The 21,474-nt window shown below is 27.7% G+C and overlaps 1 protein-coding gene across 3 annotated transcripts in view; it reads right to left on the bottom strand.

Moving 5' to 3' along the window:
- Positions 1–6,209: 6,209 nt before the first annotated feature.
- RhoGDI (rho GDP-dissociation inhibitor) overlaps positions 6,210–21,474 on the bottom strand; it is a 36,464-nt gene continuing 21,199 nt past the window's right edge. For all 3 annotated transcript variants that reach the window (XM_075375338.1, XM_075375340.1, XM_075375341.1), the window contains exons 5-6: positions 17,526–17,745; positions 6,210–14,269 (exon numbers count right to left, since the gene is read on the bottom strand). In XM_075375338.1, coding sequence (XP_075231453.1) covers positions 17,546–17,745 — 200 coding nt within the window. In that variant the 3' untranslated portion in view covers positions 6,210–14,269; positions 17,526–17,545. The remainder of the gene's footprint in view (positions 14,270–17,525; positions 17,746–21,474) is intronic.

The raw sequence follows: 21,474 nt of genomic DNA, 5'->3' as shown, positions 1-21,474 counted from the left end.
ATGAGTTGTTTCAGAAAATAAAAATAACAGTATTACAGAACTCGGAATTTAGTATGTTGTATTAAACAAACTATTCCTAGTTGTACAGATAAAAAAGTCTTGTTATTTAAGGATGCGTCGTATCTGTCATCAGGGGCATGGCTTTGTTCACGTTCACAGGTACTGGTATGTCTGAAAAAAGAAATGAACGACACTAAACCAATTGCTGTTATTATAACAATGTAAAAAGTGCGGTATTGTGTTTTAATTACCGAGAACACAGTTGTTTACTCAGTCACTGCTGCTTTCATCATCATCCTCGTCATTGATGTCAATCTCTCCCTCAGTTATGTCGTCAGAATCCTTGTAGGTGATCTACGAAGAATGGAAGGTGATCTTTCATTCCATCCATTGCACAGGAGATGCCAGTCTTCTTGATTATCATTTTGGGAGTAATTTCCTCCCAGAATTTGACAATGCGCTTGCCAAGAAGCTCTCTGCATTTGTTCACTTTTTGTGAATGTCATCCATTTAGAATAAAACTTCTTAATGTGGTCCTTGAATGGCTTATTGATGCTCACATCCAAGGGTTGCAGTACAGAAGTGAGGCCTCCCATAATAACTGCAGCTTCTGCTTGCATTTCATTGATTCGATTCTTCACAGAATCTTCAAGATGGCCACAAAAGCTATCTAAAATGAGAAGTCCTCATTTCTTTAACACCGCTCTACGGTGATGATTCAAAATGACTTCTAGCCAGTCGCATATTAGTTTTGCGTCCATCCATCCCTTACCTTGTACAAAAGACATAAGGAGGCAATTTTTTTCCATCTGCACAAATGGCTAACATAACTGTGCATCTCATTTTTTCTGCTCCAGCTGTTTTCACCAGTAAATTGGATTCACCCACTTTGTTTACAGTTGTGTTTCAAAAAATACATGCGTTTCCAATCTGAGATATGAGGTACTGATTTTTTCCTCTTTCATGAAGTAGGTATTGTTGAAACTCCAAAACTTTGTCAGTATATTCTGCTGGTAGATGGCACAAAGTGAATCCCTTTCTTCTCATTAATCACACCACCTATCCACAACTGGCTTTAAAGTCATTTGCATTTACACAATGTTCTGCTACTTCATGCTCTTTCATTTGTATCATTTCACAGGTTACTACACAGCACTCTCTCTTCTCTTCCACCCACTCAATCACTGTATCATCCACTGTGGGATGGCATCCTTTTTTAGAACCACAAAAAGATTGAGTTCCTTTTTTTTGTGGCTTTAAGTTTATCTCTCTGATTTCTCCAAAAATCAATCATGTTTGGTAGTACCAAATACTCTTGACCTGCTGCTCGTACACCATTTTTTAAGAGATTCCATAACATTTAACTTAAATCCTACAGTGAAACTTTTCCATGAATTCATTTTACTGTTAAAACAGACAAAATACAAGAGAAACACACTTTCAATAAAGTTGCTACTGTTCTAACCAAAGGTCTTGTTTTATTAGTAAAAAGAAAGCAGGTAGTAGGTTTGAAGCTGCTACTATGTGAAGGTCAACATCTCATCCCCTTCTGCCTCCATCAAATACCATAGAATTGTTTCGCAAACACCTGAAAGTGTCAAATTTATCCTTGACAAACTAAATTTCTTTGTTACTGTGCACAGTAACAAAGAAATTCGCGAAGAACTGTTTTTCTAGGAATTATAGCCTGTCAAACTGACGGATCTAACATTCATAAATTTGTTTTTTTTCTAAAATTTGCTTGACTTGGGAAGGCCTTACAATCAAGGGGGTCTTATTTTCGAACAAATACAGTATGTATTTCCTTACACATTATGGCAACCAACATGTTAAAGTTATCAAAGCAGCAAGCTAAACTTCTGGGGTCAACAGTGTAATTTTTTAGAGGAAAAAACAAAAGTTACTACATTTAGAACATGTAATAAAATTCTTTCAGCTTATTTTACTATGAAAATTCCTTCTGTGTTTGTACTGATGTTGATGGCCTGATGAAAGAGCTTAGAATTCAGCATATTCCTGAAGAATAGCGTCTCTTTATTGACTATTTTAAAGTTAGCATGAAAGCAGTTTTATTGCATAATGGTAACAAACAGCCATCCATTCCATTAGCTCACTCAGTCAACATAAAGAACTGGCCATCATGGCAGAATGTTATGTTTCTGGAGAAAAAATTGAAGTATTTATCATTAATTAAGAGTGGTAAAATCATACTGCTGCCACATCATGTAAAAATCACTCGTAAAAAATTTTGTTTTTTTCATAAAAACTAGCCAAAGATGAACCAGGATAATCATTTAAAAATGGGTTTTCCTAAACTGAGTGATGGTGAGCTCAAGAAGGGTATCTGCAAATTAAGAAATTGCTTAAAGGCTGAATTTTTGATGATAAACTCAGCGAATGTGAACTAGCTGCAAGCACGTCCATCAAAGATGTTGGTGTTTTATTATGAAATAGAAAAGATAAAAACTATGTTATTTTGGTTAATAAGCTGTTAGAAAATACAAACGTTTAGGATATAGAATGCCATTAAAAATCCTTACACTCCCACCCAGAGTTTTTTCCCGAAAATTTGGGCTCTGTCAGTGATGAACGAGGAGATTGCTTCCATCAGAATAGTCTGACCACGAAGCATCAATACCAAGGAAGATGAGATCCTGGAACAATGGGACTATTGTTGGTTTTTTTTTGGAGAAATTAATACATCATACAAACAAAAAGGTTTGTCAACACATTTTAAAAATGATAGGTAAGACAAGTCCAATGATTTAAACCTTTAAAAACTGTTATTTTAAAATTTATTAACATATTTCAATTTATTGTTTGAGTAAATAAAAGTTTAGCTGATTTAACCAAATTTTAAATGAATACACATAAATAATGTTTTTTTAAATATTGATTTCAGTTATTATGCATTTATTGCTAAATAGATCTTATGTCTAAACCATATGTATCTAAAATATGATATATTACACAAATTCTGTTAACAGTTTTGAATTTAATATTCCTTTCTCTTTTCTTTTTTCTGTTTAGCCTCCAGTAACTACCGTTCAGATAATACTTCAGAGGATGAATGAGAATGATATGTATGAATGTAAATGAAGTGTAGTCTTGTACATTCTCAGTTCGATCATTCCTGAGATGTGTGGTTAATTGAAACCAAACCACCAAAGAACATCAGTATCCACGATCTAGTATTCAAATCCATGTAAAAATAACTGGCTTAACTAGGGGACTTGAACGCTGCCACTCTCGACTTCCAAATCAGCTGATTTGGGAAGATGCGTTCACCACTAGATCAACCCAGTGGGTTGAATTTAGTACCCCAAAGTTAGTTAAAATCACCATGTACAATTCCAGATACATGAAATTTTTTTTTTTTTAGTTTATTAAATGTGACCCTTGTACATACAATTGACTTGACCGTACAACTGAGTGAGAAGTAAATCCGCTAAATTCTAGTCTCTTCGGAGATTAGAGTATTTTATTTACTTTCTTGTCCAGAAGTGTTGTTTACAGCAGTTTTTTCTCCAAAAAGGTTGTTACAATTTGTAACATAAATGTGGACATCACATTATAAATTAGGATATACAGAAGAAATGAGTATGGTAACAATCTCTCCTCAATGTTAACTACTATATATACCTTTGAAGGAAAAACTGTATACAACTCCATATGATTAGGTTTATAATTATATAATTTTTAACACACCCATTAAACGTACAGAAAAGATAACACATTATTTTATACATAATATAATAAAACTATTTTATTTATTCACTTGTTTGTATAACATAGACAATTCAATACCATACACTTTATCTTATAACAATAAGAGAAAGAATACAATTTTTTTAACTTCTGAGCTTATTTATTCAAATGCAACAAATGACTAAAATTAAAAATATTACAATATAAAATATAAAGAAATTAATTTAAAAATCAAAATTATATTATAATAAAATTACAAATTTAATGTCAGTTTGGCAAGATGAACATTTTAGCTAAACTTACTAAACTGACAAAATAATAATAATGACTAATTATAATATTAATTAAATCTTAACACATCATAGTAATAATTATAATTAAAAATAAACAAGTTTTTAATTAATAAATTATAATACTTGGCCCATTAAAAACAGCATAAAAAAACAACAAAACTCTACTGAATAAAATTAAACAATTAAAAAATTTTATCTTATAAAGAACAGAACACACTTCTCATAAATATACTAACTCATAAATATTAATTTATACAATGTACATACATATATAATTATTATAAACAACAGTTATTAATTTTTTGTGTAAAGACAAATTTAAATCCTAAGAAAGAATATTAGAAAGATTTTTTTTTACAAGTAAAACCTGTCACTAATGGGATCTGAAAATAATACAATAGTCCAAATTATAGCCAAGATTGCAGCACATCCAGAAAGAAAGAAAAAGGAAAATTTGAACAAATATACAAAATAAATATTTTAAGTCAAGAATAAAATTACTACAATAATAAAATGTATTAAAGTTAAGTTATTTATAGATAAAAGACATTTTAATTCATGGCAAGAACAAGCTTAAAAAAGGTTTTTTCTTTTAATATAAGTAAAATTAAAAATTATTAACAAATCTTTTAATTTAAAAAAATCAATTTCTACTTTTACATATTTTACAGGTAGGAAATGTTTGAATACTATCCCTGAATTTATTATTATAAATTTATCTACAAATAATGAAACACACCCAACATAAAAATGAAATGGCCTATTGAGTCCATACTTACAAGGGACAAGATGGTGGTGTTATACCATGAAAACATCACCATCTTGTCAGCCTCCGTGGCATGAGTGGTAGCGTCTCGGCTTTTCATCCAGAGGTCCCGGGTTTGAATCCCAGTCAGGCATGGCATTTTCAAACACGCTACAAATCATTCATTCATCTCATCTTTTGAAGCAATACCTAACGGTGGTCCCAGAGGTTAAAAACAAACAAAAAAATACCCACCATCTTGTCCCTTTTGAGAAGAGCTCCTGATATGGTATTACAGTCCTCACTAACATATTGAATATTTCAGAGTAATGACATTATTCGAAAGGTTCTAGTGGTAATAATAAACATGTCACCTCAACACACATACATCTCAGTTGTTTTGTGTTATTGGGTCATCATCGATAGGCATGATGTAACTCATGTTTCTCAGAAATATAAGAAAAATCTCCGACAAGAATCATACTAAAGAGTTAAAATAAAACATGTCATGGAATGTCATTTCTCTCACTAGAATAAAAGGGGTAATAAAATTAAAGAAATAAATAAAAAAGAAAGGATATAATGTGGATTTAAGGAAACTCCAACGTACAGGATTTAGAATTACATCAAAAGGCAATCGTGGGAGCACATAAAGAGTAAAATAAAGCTGAACGAAAAAATTATTTATTAACAGTAAACCAATGCATTCTTATTGTTAATTCATATCTTCAATAGTTAATCGTATTAAAACCACAGCATACAATTCTATAACACTTATTTTCTTTACAAATTAATACTATGGTTTTTTTCATGACAATAAATACTGTGTTGGGAAAATTAAACTAATGTAGCACAATTCCATTAATCTAGTTTCAATTCTTGAAATAAATTTTTAGGATATATTCAATTTGATTCCTGAACTAAAAGACCGCCACAATAAATAAAAAAATGAACTTATCAGGAAAACTATGTACAATGGGGTAATTTTTATTTTCAGGAGACCCTGTATTAAGCAGAATATAATGTTTAACTGCTTTTAGAAACATTTTTTGGTCCCTATTAATCAGTTAACAGACAGATTTTACTACTCAGATATTTTCGTGAAAAATTATTTGAAGAATTAAGTTTATTTACAAAACTTTTATTATAGTTTTATCTTTCAAGACATTTATTTATGTTTAAATTACAAAAGTTAGATAATACTTAAATAAAAAAAATAAAATAAAAATCCAATTTAACAAATAGCATAATTTTAACCATAATTTTCTTTGTCAGAAGAAAAGGCCTTAATATAAGTAAATAAAAAAAAATTGAAATGTTATCAAAATAATATAAATTGCTTTCATAATTATTACTATAATGATTATTTTACATATTCAAAAATTTTATTATAAAAAAAAATATTAGTATAAGAAAACACACATAAATAGCAAAATGGAAGCTTATGATTTTTATTAATTTAAAATTTAAAGCACATATGTATATATAATAGCACGTTTATTTATATACTAGATTTTTTGAATCAAAGTACACATTACACAAATAACTACTGTTGGCATGGCATAACATGCTCTTCACAATTTAAAAAATCATGCTACCTCCATACCAATATTAGAACATAATGAGATTAACATTATAGTTTAACTTCAAAAATAAATACATAAAAAAAGAACAATGAAAAGGGGAAAGAGAGAAGGCACTGTCTTTTCCTTTTACATCTTTCTTTTTTTATAATCAAGAAAAAAATTCATCATACTATAAGAGGGAAAAATGAAGTAACACACATAATAGTGTCCACTAAATTTAGGAACTTAAAAGTTGCTGCTTTATTAACATATAGCACATATTATAAATGAAATATTGTATTGTAAAAAGTTTTAATTTTTCAATGTTGAAATTTTAATTAATTGTAAAAGTTATCATAGTAAAAAAAATTAAACTGCATTTAAATTCATAATCAAATATATAAAGGTAAAATGATCCAAGTTTTAACTGTTAAAAAAGAAATGAGTAGTATCTGTATAGACTCTCTCATTCTCTAATCATAAATAAACAATATACACTTTCTCATTATGGCTTTTTAAACATTTGAATATCAGTAGATACCATTTTAAAAATTTAGAGTACTCTTAAAAATGGATTTTGTATAATCCCAGTAAAATTTATTTTCTGGATTCGGTAGAATCTTGTCTACCATTGGAATTTTTCCATTAGTTTGATTAATTTTACAGAAAATAAAATGTTCCTTTTCTTTATAATAATTATACTGGACCGACATAAAACTACAAGGGAATATAATATATATATTTATCAAGTGCATGTTATTACAGATTATCAACACCTCATAAAACATATAATAAAACACAAATTAACGAAATGAATGTGTAACATTATCCGGCACAACAGATTTATAAGAATTTTCTTCAGAAAAAATAATTTTGAATTGTGCAATACCATTTATTAAACAAGAATGTTAGCCGAAAGAAAATGTTCAGTAAAAACTGTTACCGATTTTTTCATTTTACTTTTTATCATTATTTTTTAATCATTACTGATTAAAAAAAAAAAATAGGTACTGCATATGAAAACCCGTTATTATTTTTAAGAATAAAAAAAGAAGCTACAACAAATGGATTATATGAAATTAAAGACACTGACTTGAACTACATGAACAATTACTAGTAGATTATAAATAATACTGGACTTTTTTATTGTGAAAATAAGATAAAAGTGTTTCTTTTTAGTAATGGACTAGCAAACCCAGCAATGCTTTGCTATTGCTAGATTTGAGTAAGTATTTATATATACAGAATAAATGAACACAATTGAAAGTTTGATAAAACATTAACAAAATGAACATTACAGAACTTCACAAAATTTAACCTTTTCCTTTACCCCATTTATCTTTACCTTATTCCCCTTTCCATTTCCCGTTTCCCTTTTACCAATTTTCCCATTTTTTTCTTTTTTCCCCTTCCCTTTTACACTTTTTGATTTTTCTCCTCTTCCCTTTCCAATTTTTCCCTTTCTCCCTTTTTCCCCGTGTGTAAATCGGTCTAGTAGTTTTTTAGTCTATAGTGGACATACATATCGGAAACATTGAAATGGAATTGTAAAATATTTAGTATAGCGTGTGTTGCTTTTACGTCCAACAGATGGCACTATTTTTCAAAAAAGCACACAAGATAAGATGTCACACCTGTCACAGGTGTGACATCTTAAGTATGTAAAGAGCAGGTATATAAAAATACGCACGTATTCGAATGCAACATTGTATCAAAATTTCAAAGCAATTGGTGAAGAACTTTCGGAGATTTAAGATTTTTAACAAACGAACATTTACATTTTTATTTATATAGATGGTTGTAATAATTTTCATAGGAAGAGTGCTTTTATTTCTTTCTTTTTGTATGTTCTCATATAGCTCTTTTATATTAACATCTGATTTTTACAATATTAACTTGAAAATTTGTTATTTGATGGTGCATTTATTTTTAATATTTATATCTCTGTATAAATATATACATATATATTAGTAGCTTGTATTATATTTAAGAGACTTTGACACAAAATCAAACTCGAAACAGAAAAAAATGAATAAAATTAAAAGATTAGTTCATAGAGAAAAACTTTTACAAACATTATTAATGGAAAAAATGAACTAACGCCTGATTGTCAATGTAATCATTGCTGTAAAAAATAATTTTCAACAAATATAAATAATAATAGCAAAAAATCATTTCTTAAAACTACACCTGAATATATAAAAGGCACTATATCTGAAGGTTGCATAATGTATGTAACAGTTAAAAAATATGTCGCAAGAAGTACAGAAAAATTTCTACATTAACAAAATTAACTGAATTTTGAGTAAAATTAAAATAAGTAAACGTTTTGTACCATGAATACAACCTCAATCTTTTATGCCATATTAATAAAATAAATTTAATAATTAACATACTAAAATATGTATATACCATATCTTCCTCAAAAAAAAAAATATTTTATTAAAAATTATATAAATTTCAAATTAGAAAAGTTTGTCATATTAAAGATAAAGGCGTTAGTATAATAATATTAATTATCTATTTATTAAGACACTTTATTAGATTAATTATAAAATTACACGTGCTTTGATTCAATAATTCTAGTACTGATATTATTCAAGAATACTAATTTTAATTATTAAAAATAATATATATATATATATATATAAATATACCACACGTATTTTTATTTATAGTGTTATATATAAATAAAAATAAAGCTTATATAATTTTCAGCAACATCATTTACACAAGATAAACAATAATAATTATTATTATTAATAATAAATAATTTTAACCTCGATAATTATAAATGCTTAAATAAATTTATATTAATGAAATCAATAAATTTCAGTTAATTTTATGAAAACAGCAGAAATATATCTTTCACTTAGATATATAAAATAACATGTAAAAGTAATCATAACTATCAACAGTTCAATAACTGTATTACTATCTGTAAATTTATATGAATACTAGTAATTACTATATGTTGGAAGTACTTCCTGTCAGATCTAAAAAAAAAAATTAAATGCTAAAGGGAAGTATAAATGAATTTAACTGGAGTTAAAATGATCAGGTACACAAGTTGAGGTGATATTTATAACCGATTAAATATTACTGTGAAATGAGAAAGCACTTACATCGAATACAGTAACATTATATTATATTGCTATACATTACAGCAATATTCATTGCTCTTGTGTCCTTCATATTTTAATACTTAACCAACAATTTTTGTCTTATTAATTAACTGAATATTAAAAAAATATAGGAAATAAAGTGGCACTCATGGGCAAAGCAATAATTATTTAAAAATCCTTACAGTTTTAACAGATAGTTTTATATTTTATTTATTCCCAGTGAAAATAAAAAAAAAAATTAACTTTTTAAAACATTATATAAAATATAATACTTGACTTGGATAGTAATAAAAATATTGACCATTAAAAAAAAATAAAAAATGTTATATCAAAACTAAAACAAACATCCAACATGTACAGATACATAACAAACAATACCTAGCATAATAAATAAGAAAATAGACTAATCAGAAAAACTGATAGTACCAAGAAAATCTTTATCTATTATGTTTTATGAAACTGAGGTTTATTAATAGTTTTTATTAATGAGGTTATCCAATAACAACGGCTCTATCAGTAAACACAAGTTGATAATTTTATGTTTACTAGTCTGTTAACAAGGTTTATTTTTACATTACAATGTGTATTTAAGCCTATGTGTAATTTAACATCTGTTAATATATAATTTATTTTATATTATGAGCAAACAGAAAAAATTATAATCAAGAGAGCTACTAAATAGAGAGACAATGATGAAATAATTTCTCTTCTTCGAGTTAACAGAATTATTCAAGACAAAAACAAACAGGCAAGTTTTTTCTGAAAAACAATTTTTTTATTTATTTCTTTATTATTATGATTTGAAGATGCTGTACTCTTCACATATCTTGATAAGGAAGATGGGATATTCAGTAGGTACATGAAAGAATACAAGAAACCCTTCCACAAATTGAATCTGAAATCAGCTGATCTAAAACTTGCAGGCAAATGTCTGATTAATATAATAATTATAATATGGTAAACAACATTATAACTTTCTATTATAATTGTAACAGAAATGTGTACAATATTATCATAATTTTTGTACATAGAACTTGGAATTAGAAATTAGGGTGAAATTCTAATAAACGTCAAAATAATAAAACATTTGTTACATTATGCTCAATTTATAATCTATTCATTTTCTTAAAAAAAAAAAAAAATAAATAAAAACACAGTATTAAAACTGATAGATTAATTCAATTTTCTAAGACAATTTATAGAGAGAGAGCTTTTGTCCAAAAACAAAAGAGTTGCTACAAATAAACACAGAAAATAAACTCCATTAACTTTCAATTAGTAACCTTAACATTACATAATACAATTAAAATAAATTTACTTTTTCCATGAAAAGTTATATCCAAACAAAAATTTACAGTAAATGATTATTCTCATATAACATTTATCCATAACAGTAACAGAGTTTTTTAATTTAAACATGTTTTTTATCATAATTCTTTCCTTTACCATAATTCAATGTAATATATTTTAGATAACATATATAAATACATATACAATACTGTTTTGATAATTAGAAAATTAGGTTATTATTATAAATCTGCCAGATACTGTAGCTTCGCTTCATAAAAACAACTTTTTTTTTTAAATCTGGATAAAAAATATGTTTCTTTATAAATGCACAAAAACAGATTTTAGACAGAGTCTAAGATAGAGAGAAAATAAGATACATCTATAAATTTAGCTAATTTAAAGAAGAATATGTGTGTGAACAAATTACTCAAAAAAAAAAAAAAAGTAATAAAAGGGATAAGCACATTTTTTGAAAAATTTTGGGTATTAGCAAAGGGTCTACTGATGTAAAATACTTTTAATGTATTTATAAGTTTTGGTGTGAATGAGTTCAGTCCATTTAAAAAACTCTAAAGGGAATAAAGTCGGTCCAATAAAAACAAGGAATGAACGAGTCGATTTTAATACAAGCTCATCGAAAAAGGTTGCAGCAATAAAAAAAATTCAAACCTCCCTATGCAATCGAGATAAAGTGTTAATTGGAACTGCAAAATAATCGGAATATCATCAAGTTTTTTAGATGTGACCTTGAGCTGATGTGCACATTGGCACAATACCTCTGTCCCACTGTCAGTCTATTGTGTGCAATAGAGTTCAGCAGAAAACACAGTGCGTTTTGTGGTTAGCAAAGAATAAATCAGTTGTAACTGTTCAACGAACTTTCCAGCATGTTTATGGTAATGATTCCCCTTGTGCAAACAGCATTAAATGGTGTTATAAGTAGTTTCAGAACTCTGGCAACATAGAAGTGAAAAAGTCTTAGAGACGGTCCAAAGTGAGTGATGAAGTTCAGCGTATATGCCAAAGTTGTTTAAGCTCTAAAAAATTAAAGTAAACAAAAAAGTAACGTTGCTGCAATGTTTCAAACAACATTGTGCGCCCCCACACACTTTAGCCTAAGCGTTCGATATGCTTGAGATGAAAGATTCCCTAGACATTGAATTGATAGGGTTAATTCTGGGGTGCTTTTGCCTCCAAGAAACCCAGACTTGACACCCCTAGACGTTTTTCTATGGGGATACATTAAAAACATTGTCTAGAGTGAAAAAGTCAGGGATTTACAACATTTAAGACAACAGATCATCACTGCTATTGCCAAAGTTATGCCTGAAATGATCGAGCGGACCTGGGCAGAAGTTGATTATTAGCAGAATGTTTGCAGAACAACCAACAGAGCTCATATTGAAACATTCTAATGTATGTTAAAAACTGAGTTGGTGAATTTAAAAAAAGGAATACTCATTTGATTATCTCTAGTAATTTTGGGATACAATTTTTTTAAACTGCTGCAACCTTTTATGGTGGATGACCTGTACTATATGACTACCTCTCATAGTGACTATTCCAAAATTAAACAAATGTTTTCTTCATTCTTCATGAATATTTGTTTTATGGCTTGTCATAAATTTTTATATTCAAGAAATGTAGGTACACTGCTACATTAAACTGTATTTTAAGCCAAAACTCTTTTCACTTTTTTCTTTATATATAATATATATTGAATTAAATATAATGCAATTGGATAATGGAAATGTTTGTTCTGTCAAAGACATGTTCATTCTTTTATAATAAAGAATTGAATTCTCTTGAAAAAGAAAAAAATAATAAAAATCATCATGAATCCATTATTTAAAAATTACATAAGTTTTGTATAAAATCTTGTAGACAGTTTATTATTTTCAAAGGTTTGATGATATTACTGTTTCACACCCAATACCAATTAGTGCAGCAGCAAAGTATGCTTGTGTTTTTCAAATTATAGGACAGTTTGTGATTAAGAAGCAACCATTCAATAAAATATATGTATATTTTTAAAGAAACAAAAAAACTATCGTTATTTTATGATTTATGTTTTATCTTATTATTGAATTAATTTTTGTATTTTAAAGAATTGCATAATTAACCAAAAATGATACAGAGCATATCAAATACTACCAACCATATAACTAAAAAACATAAGAAAAAGTCATCTAATAATCTTTGTATGTACAAATTTTATAATGCTATAGAAAGAATAAAAAAAAAATTGAATATTGCATGTATACTTCATTCTGGCTTTATAATTCATTCATTTTAAACAAAATAATTATATAAAAATTAAAATTATCCATCTATTGTACCCAATAAAATAATTCACTTAAAATAAGAATTTAATCTCTCATTCGATCAAAATTCTGTCATGAAGTATTGTGATGAGAATGGCAAAAGCAATCTCAATTCACAGCCATAATGATGTATAAAAAAAGAATGTTCTATTGAATTTGTATAAAAGGTTTTATGTTAATAAATTAATTATAAAATTTAATTCATGAATTATTAAGGCAGTATTATTACTAATACATTAAATGTAATAATTAAAAAAAGGCATATTGATAAATATTAATATTTTAAACAAGCTTAACTTATTATAAATAATATTAAAAACTACACTAAAACTTTGCAATACAATTAAATTAATAAAAAAAATTAACTATATGATATAGTATTATTAAAAGGAACATAATAAATAACAATATAGATAGAAAGGATTATGTTAACAAAAAATAATTTTATTACTGCAATAATTTTTACATAATTTTTAATTTAAAAATAAATCTAGCAAGGTTAGTTTAATAACAATTCTACAAAAATATAAAATAACTACAATATTATCTAATGTCATAAAAGGAAATATTATTTTAATAAAAAAATCATACATTAATTGCACAATGGATACGTACTAATATAATGTACATTATATTAAAAAAAAATTTTCTTTTTTTTTTTATAAATGGCATCAAATTTTTTTATAAACACTTAACAAGAAATTAAATAAGAAAATGAGCAAATATTTATAATATAACAATAGTTAACAGTTTTATGATATATAATTTGATCTTTATAATAATTATTATAACTTATAAGTTTTGTAAATTATATGTTATTAATGTACATACTAAAAGGATAATAAGGTACTTACCTAATTAAATTACAATATAATTATATATATATATATATAATACGTGAAATGCACTTGTTATATTTTCTTCATATTTGACTAATAACATTATTAATTACAATAATTTTATAATAATGGGCCAACAATTTAATTATATAAATATAATGCAAACATTAAAGTAATACGACTATATAATTATTATAATAATAATAATAATCATCATTTATAAGTGATCATAGATTTACCCTTTTACAAAATTTTACATAATAAAATACACAATTAATTTACTAATTTATCAATCAATATGTATAATTTCATCTTCTTTCGTTTTGTTCTTTATAAGATTATTATATAATTATTAATCACACTGTACTTTATTTCACAAACTGTAACAAAAAAAAAAATAATAATAAATAAAAACAATGCATAATGAAATTAATTTATTTGCATAAATTAAGCTGAAAATTATTAGCATAAATTAACTCTGGCTACCATGATTGAAGCCAAAATTAAATGCAATCAATGACCCATAATCAAAAGTCAACCAAATTTCATAAAAAATTATTATTATTAATTCATTCTGAAGGCATCGAACAGAAACAAAAGTAATGGAAAAAAATACAAAATATGCTCAGAGAAAATAAAAACTTCTACAGGCGTGTCTGGGGGAAAAAAACTAGTTGGTGGTGCCCTGGCTGTTTGGTTTCATTGTGCTACCCTACTTGCTTCAAACTTTAGCACATTAGGGCTAATTACTGTATGTAAAAAAAAAAACTTAACAAAACTAATGTAAATATATTTAGAAATTATGTCAGACAACTATGATTATAAGATTAAATTAATATTAGGGTAACATTTCTTTCATTGATTTATTTTATGATTGATTATTTGTCAGAAAAAGTACTGAAAACTAATCAATTTCAAAAATCCGTAATTTACTTCACATTTATTATAAATTTTTGTGTCATTATAAAGTGTAAAATTTTATCTTTTACGCAGTATAAAATGTCACAATGTGTAGTGATTACAACAATTTTGTATGTTGATTGACTAGTACTGTGCGCCATTGCTATTTTTTGTTTTTATGAAATTTGAAGGCAACAATTTTTTTGGTAAGTAATGTATTACAAATATTTTTAGGTAGATTTCATAAGAAAGCTACCTATTGCAATGGCTACCATGAATCGACTTCCAAAAAATTTTGACATATCTTCGGATTTCACATCCCCCAGACCCCAAAACCACAGTCAGCTCATAAGTTTATATATATATATTTCACTAAGTTGCGGAATTTTACTCTGTCTTTTGCTACCTTGAAGCCCAGTACTGATCGTTCATTTTTACTTCGAGGTAAACGAAGTATAGTATTGTGATCGTGAAAAATTTCAGATTTTAACAGGAACATTCGATTTGACCATCCCAGAATCCATTTTGATTAGTTTTGGTGTGACGTCTGTACAAATGTATCTCACATAACTCAAAAACAATTAGCCGTAGGGTGTTGAAATTTTGGATTTAGGACTTGTAACATCTAGTTGTGCACCTTCGCTTTTGAATGCAATCGGCTGAACCAAAAGTGTCCAAAAAAAGCCTAAAATAACAAAAATATTGGATTTTGGAAATTTTCTTAACTGCAATAGTAAGCCTTCATTGAGGGCTTTTCAATGATACACCTTATGTGGTACTTATTTCCATTAGTTCTAGAGTAATAGGCAAATCAAATTTTAATTAATGAGATATTTGTTTCAAGTGGAAGGCACATCAGTTCGAATCAGACCTTTTTTTTTAATTTTTTTTTTCAATTTAAATATATTGATTTATTAATAAATAAATAAAAAATGAAAAAAATATCAGAAGTTATTACGAAATAAAATTTTATGTACTTTTCATTTAAAAAAAATGTATATATGCAATTTAATAGGCATACAAGGAAGTCATGTGGTGTCCACATCAGATTTTTTGAGATGATGGTCCTATTGACCATTTACTTCCATAACAGGCCTGTCTCATCCAGATTAAAAATTTTCTCTGGCTTGGATTTATTATCCTTGACCCATTTAAAAAAATTTTGCTGGGTATTTTTCTGCGACTACTTTATCTGCTGTTACAGCATCGCCATCAATTTTAAATTGTGTTAACTATTGCCAGACTTTAAATTTATTAAACCAGCCTTCTGAAGCTTGGAACGGGGTAACAGCATCATTTTGGCTTGGGCCTTGATTAAAATGATTGTACAGTCTCTTGGTTTTTTCACGAATAATAGATCCACTTATTGGAAATAAGTGGATCTATTTTTTGTACTGCAAATATTGTGCAGTACAGTATGTACCCTATCACAGTATATGTTCATACCGTATTAAATTATTATTTTTTTAATGTGCAATAATTTTTTTTTTTTAATCTCACCACATAATGTAACGTACGCAAATACGGAAAATTTTTGCCACAAGTATAATAAAGACATTGCAAAATATTGTACCATGAATAACAAAATTACAAATAAGGTTTCACTGTATATATATATATATAGTTATAGTTTGTGTATATACAGTTTGTATATACATACTTTGATTTTGTAGCAAAAGTGATAATAATTCAATATCTGATACCTTCATTCCCTTCCATATAATTGTTACTATCTATTAATGTTTTCTTCCCTTCTTCAATAAATAATAACAATAACAAAATACTACATATTTATATATTTCATATACATATAAAATTATAAGATTTACTATAAAAATTATACTCAGTTAAGTACTTTTTGAATGTATATGTACATAGTATTTCATTATTATTATTATTATTATCTAAAATGAAGAAGTGAAGAATACATAATAGATTATTACAATGATTTATAGATAAGAAAATTATCATGATTAGTTGTCAAATTCTAACATATCAACTGTTAAACAGTCAGTGATACCTCTTGAACAATAATTTTTAACAAGGAAAAATTTTTTTGATAAAATGAAAATGAACATAATTAAGATCGGCTGGTTGGTAGAACCACTTTAATCTTATGCTGTAATACTTCTCTCAATTTCTTCTTACCACAAATGGAAAAGTTTTTAAATAATCTGATCTACAATACAGATATATAATAATTAATTTGGTAACAATGGGAGATAATACTTTTTAGGTAGTAATAATAATATAATAATAAAAAGGTAATATAATAATGAATATATATTTTATTAATACGATGGTATGATGAATGAAAAATTAATTTTATTAAATTATAAAATAATTTTTTTTGTTGCTGGAATTTATTAACATCACATATCTTTTGAGGTGTGTCATAATAGCAGTTTGTGTTATAGAACAGCACTTACATTGAATGTGGTTTAATAAAAACTAAAAGATTAATTTACATTAAACCAATCAAAACAATATGAAATTTAAAAGTGCTTACTATAACAAACATTATCTATACAGATTTTGCAATAGTCTCGCATTGTTATATATTGAAATGATTAAACTGCTTTTAATTAAGGTAATTGTATAACTAAACTAGACTGCGGTAATATGGTATTATGTGAAGAATTATACATTTTCCACATAAACTGAACTAACAAAGTGAAGTTTAATAAAAAAATTTTAGGACAGATCTTACTGTACAATTATATAAACTAAACTGACCTTGTATATAAAGTTAACCTTTAATCTTTCCAATCTTTTTTAATTTCAAACGACCACTCCCATTTAAGATGAACATTTTTATCATCATCTGTAAACAATGAGTTGACAGTGTAACCACCTCTTGCCATAACACCAGATGGTGCATCTTCTGGAGGTGTTGTATAACTTTGCAACTCGGTCTTTGGTGGATAAGAACCAACCATATGCGTCATTTTATCAACTGTAAAATAAAAAATATTGAATAAATATATTTCAATCGATACAGATAACTTTAAAACCACAATTAATTAGCGAACCAGTTCAAGAACAATTTATGATTTTATGGAAAAGGGAGAGGATGGTAGTGGAGGGAGAGGGAGATGGGGAGGAAGAGGGAGATGGGGTGGGAGAGGGAGAGGGAGATGATGAGGGAGAGAGAATACCTGCAGATAAATTTGGTTATACACTTCATGCTCACTATAATCTGAATGACTTGACATGAAGGTAAACGATATGTTCTGGATTCAATGATAAAGGAATTTTTCATAATTGAAAAGGGATTTCCCATTATTTTATTAGAGATCTATTTTAGTTTTGCAATATTTATCTGGCATTGCTGTATCGTACATTCTAAGAGCTGTTTGTTTTGTACAGTTTTAAAACTCCTATTCAATTTTTTTTTTAATACAACATAAATGGTGTTGAAAGTGTTTTAACTCTGTTAAAATTAGTATTTTAAATTTACAATGGATATAACATAAATTAAAAGTATTATTATTATTATTTTCTATCAGTCAATTTGATTTTAATTTATCAATATTTAATAAAACTATTAATTAATTCAATTAATTGGTGAGCTTAACAAAAAATACATGACATATTTACTTAAGATAATAGACAACAGAATTAATAGTATACACATTATATGAGGGTGTATATAAACAAAAATCTAGTATAAGTATACTAGTAAATATAAACATACGATATATATAAACTGTAAGAAAACATTATAAAACAAATGTTTTGTAATTTTAAATTACATAAAAGCTATTATGAATTTTCAGTTTTTAGAAGGTAAAAAATAAGTAATGTAGAATCAAACAAACATATGAACAACTATAGTAAAGTTTAGTAATTAATGAAGAGGAACTAATCAAATTATTATTCGACTACTGATAAGTAACAACAAAACTAATCTTCAAAAAATAAACATACATAGAATGTGTGTACAAGTAAAATATTCTATAAAAATAAAATTTTTATAGATTAAAGCCAAGAAAATTCAACCATTAGAATAGAATGCTGTATAATTGAATAGTATAAGTAAATAAAAAATATAGTAATAATAACATTAAAAATGGTCAATGTGTATTCTACATATTAAAACTTGAGTTTGATTAATTGTACATGTGATGTTATAAGAAATTATATTACAATAAGATTAGAGAGGATCTGGTGTGATCAAATGGCAACAACTCTAAGTGGAACCACCATCAGCTCAGCCCTGCTCTTCACTACCCGAGCCAAGTTACGAATCCTCCTGACAGGCATTTGGTCTCACAAAGTGCAAGAAACTCCTCGATAGACTCTATCGTCGTATCCTGGACTGCTGCCTCATCTCCCACCAGAGAGCCATCTGTCACAGCCTGAAGCACTTTAACAGGATCATTGGAAACAGTACGATCCGATCTACAGGTCTTAACCTCAAGGCACAGAGACCTCCGTGCACTCTCCAATAGCGAAATTCGCTGGGAAAATCCACCAAGTTTAGAACGTAAATAAAGGTAACACCAAGGGAAATTTTTTTGCAAAATTTCCCCGTGCTCCAACAGTTGTTAAAATTTTTATGCCAATAAAAATAAGAACTTCAACTCAGAAAACTTCCATTGTCGAATGTAGACAAAAGATAATTTAAATATATCATACATACAGTATATCACCACAAATAACTTTGTAAGGATAAAATAAATTACTCACCACACAACACACCTAATACAGGTAAGTAGCGAAAAGCAAAAAGCAGACAGAAAATAACAAAAATTCATCACCAGCCCATGGTTGTTAGGCAACCAAGTAAACTGTTTATTACTAAAACTAAAAATATTAATAAATTACGGCAAAAACACTTCAATTCTTCAAAAGTTGATCTGCCCGCATCACGAAACATGCCATAACACATCAAAAATACAAAAGGGTCCCCAAAGGTTTACGAAAGGTCTGAAATTATTACAGCATAAGTGGAAGAGTATAATCCCAATTAGGCCAAACTAAAAAACGAAAATAAACACTAAAAACGAAAACTTCAAAAAAGAACAAAACAACGAAAGAAGATAACAAACAGAAGAAATCTAAATAACAAAAAACAAAACTGTAACACTTTAAACACAGAAAAGGGACCATAAACATAGAGCACGAATTAGCTTGAAACAAACTCAATAATAGACCTGTCAGTATAGAACTTTACTGTCACTTCTGGTTAATAAAAACTTTTTTTAATGATTTGTAAATAACATTCAGTCAAGCAGATTAAACAGATTCATGGTTTTTGAATATTACTCATCTTATGAACTTCATTAACTGCTAGAATTCTGATATGAACTTTCACTTTTATCATGAACAGCTCTTTCATACACAACCAATGCAACTGTATTAAATGCTGCAGTAAACTAGACAAAGTATTTTAGAAAATAATTTGGATGAATGTGTACAAGCAGTAAAAGTGATGAATTATTTGAAACACTTGAGTGAAATATCATAAATCCTATAAAACGTATAACAAATGGTTTTCAAATTATCCCTGAATAAAATACTAAATGAAACAAAAATGTGTTTTTAGTAAGTTATCCATTATGGATTTGGACATATTAAGCTAAATAAACACAATTTACTTTAAAAATAAAAAAAACAGACTGTTAATCTTTATGTAAGGAAAAAAATCTTTGTTTTGGTCTTTTTATCTACTTGCTAGGTAGAGTAGCTACAGTTTGCAGTTCACCTAGATACTTCCAAAGCTATAAATTGAGGAAACTGGAGACTTTTTTTAAAAAGCCTGTAATTATTCTTTTTTAAAAAGCCTAACTTTTAAAAAGCCTGTAATTATTACCAGCTGGAGACTTACCTGTAGCCTTAGTGTGTGAAGAAATCTAATTACAGGAGCATGCGATTAGGGCTAGCTAGATCTTTTTTATCATGGAGTGCAATTAGGCCACAGCAGTGTATGATAATATTAAAGGGCTCTCAAAGTTAGTTAATTGAGATTTGAATTCATGGGGAGGTGGTGAAATTTATTGCAATCAGTAAGGTTATGTTTGAAACAAGGCTAAGGATGCATCTCAACTTGACTTGCAGGTTAAACGCAAAGTGGCCTCTCTCTATCTCATATCAACATCAGGTCACATCTGGGCTACCCATGCTGTTAGTAACTGGCATGTGTTCTGAGGACACATGTAACTGTGTCCTTTGCCCTCACAAGAATGATTTTTCCATCTAAGTTACACTGGCTGAAGAGATCCTCCTCTGAGAAAATCCTGTTTACAAATATCCACTGAATGAAAGAAAGAGAGTGTGATGGAGAGGGGTGGATGAGAGTGAGCTGACTAGTAAATTGAGGTATGGTGACCGATTGATGGGTACACTAGACTTTAGATTTGCAGCTGCAGTGGATGAACCAGCACTGCTTTATCTAATTCTACAGCTAACAGCAGCACGTGGGTATCAGGAATAAAGCCTGTGGCTGCAAACTGACTGGTAGTGCTACATAGATTGGATATACTGCCAAGGGGTGATCATATAATACAATTTAGTCATATTACACACATTTTCCACACCTGAAAGAAATTCAAGAACTGAAGTTACCAGAAAACATCATGTTACAATTCTTTTTTGGGATAGGAATGTATTTTGGCGATTATTGTCAGAATAATTGTCTGAAGGGTCAAAAAATTAAAAAGATAATACTGAGATCTCCTGT

The sequence above is a fragment of the Lycorma delicatula genome, chromosome 9 (assembly GCF_047948215.1).
Source record: "Lycorma delicatula isolate Av1 chromosome 9, ASM4794821v1, whole genome shotgun sequence".
In the NCBI taxonomy this organism is placed as follows: Eukaryota; Metazoa; Arthropoda; class Insecta; order Hemiptera; family Fulgoridae; genus Lycorma; species Lycorma delicatula.
The sequence above is the reverse complement of the archived record's forward strand: the minus strand, read 5'-3'. Positions and strand labels throughout refer to the sequence as shown.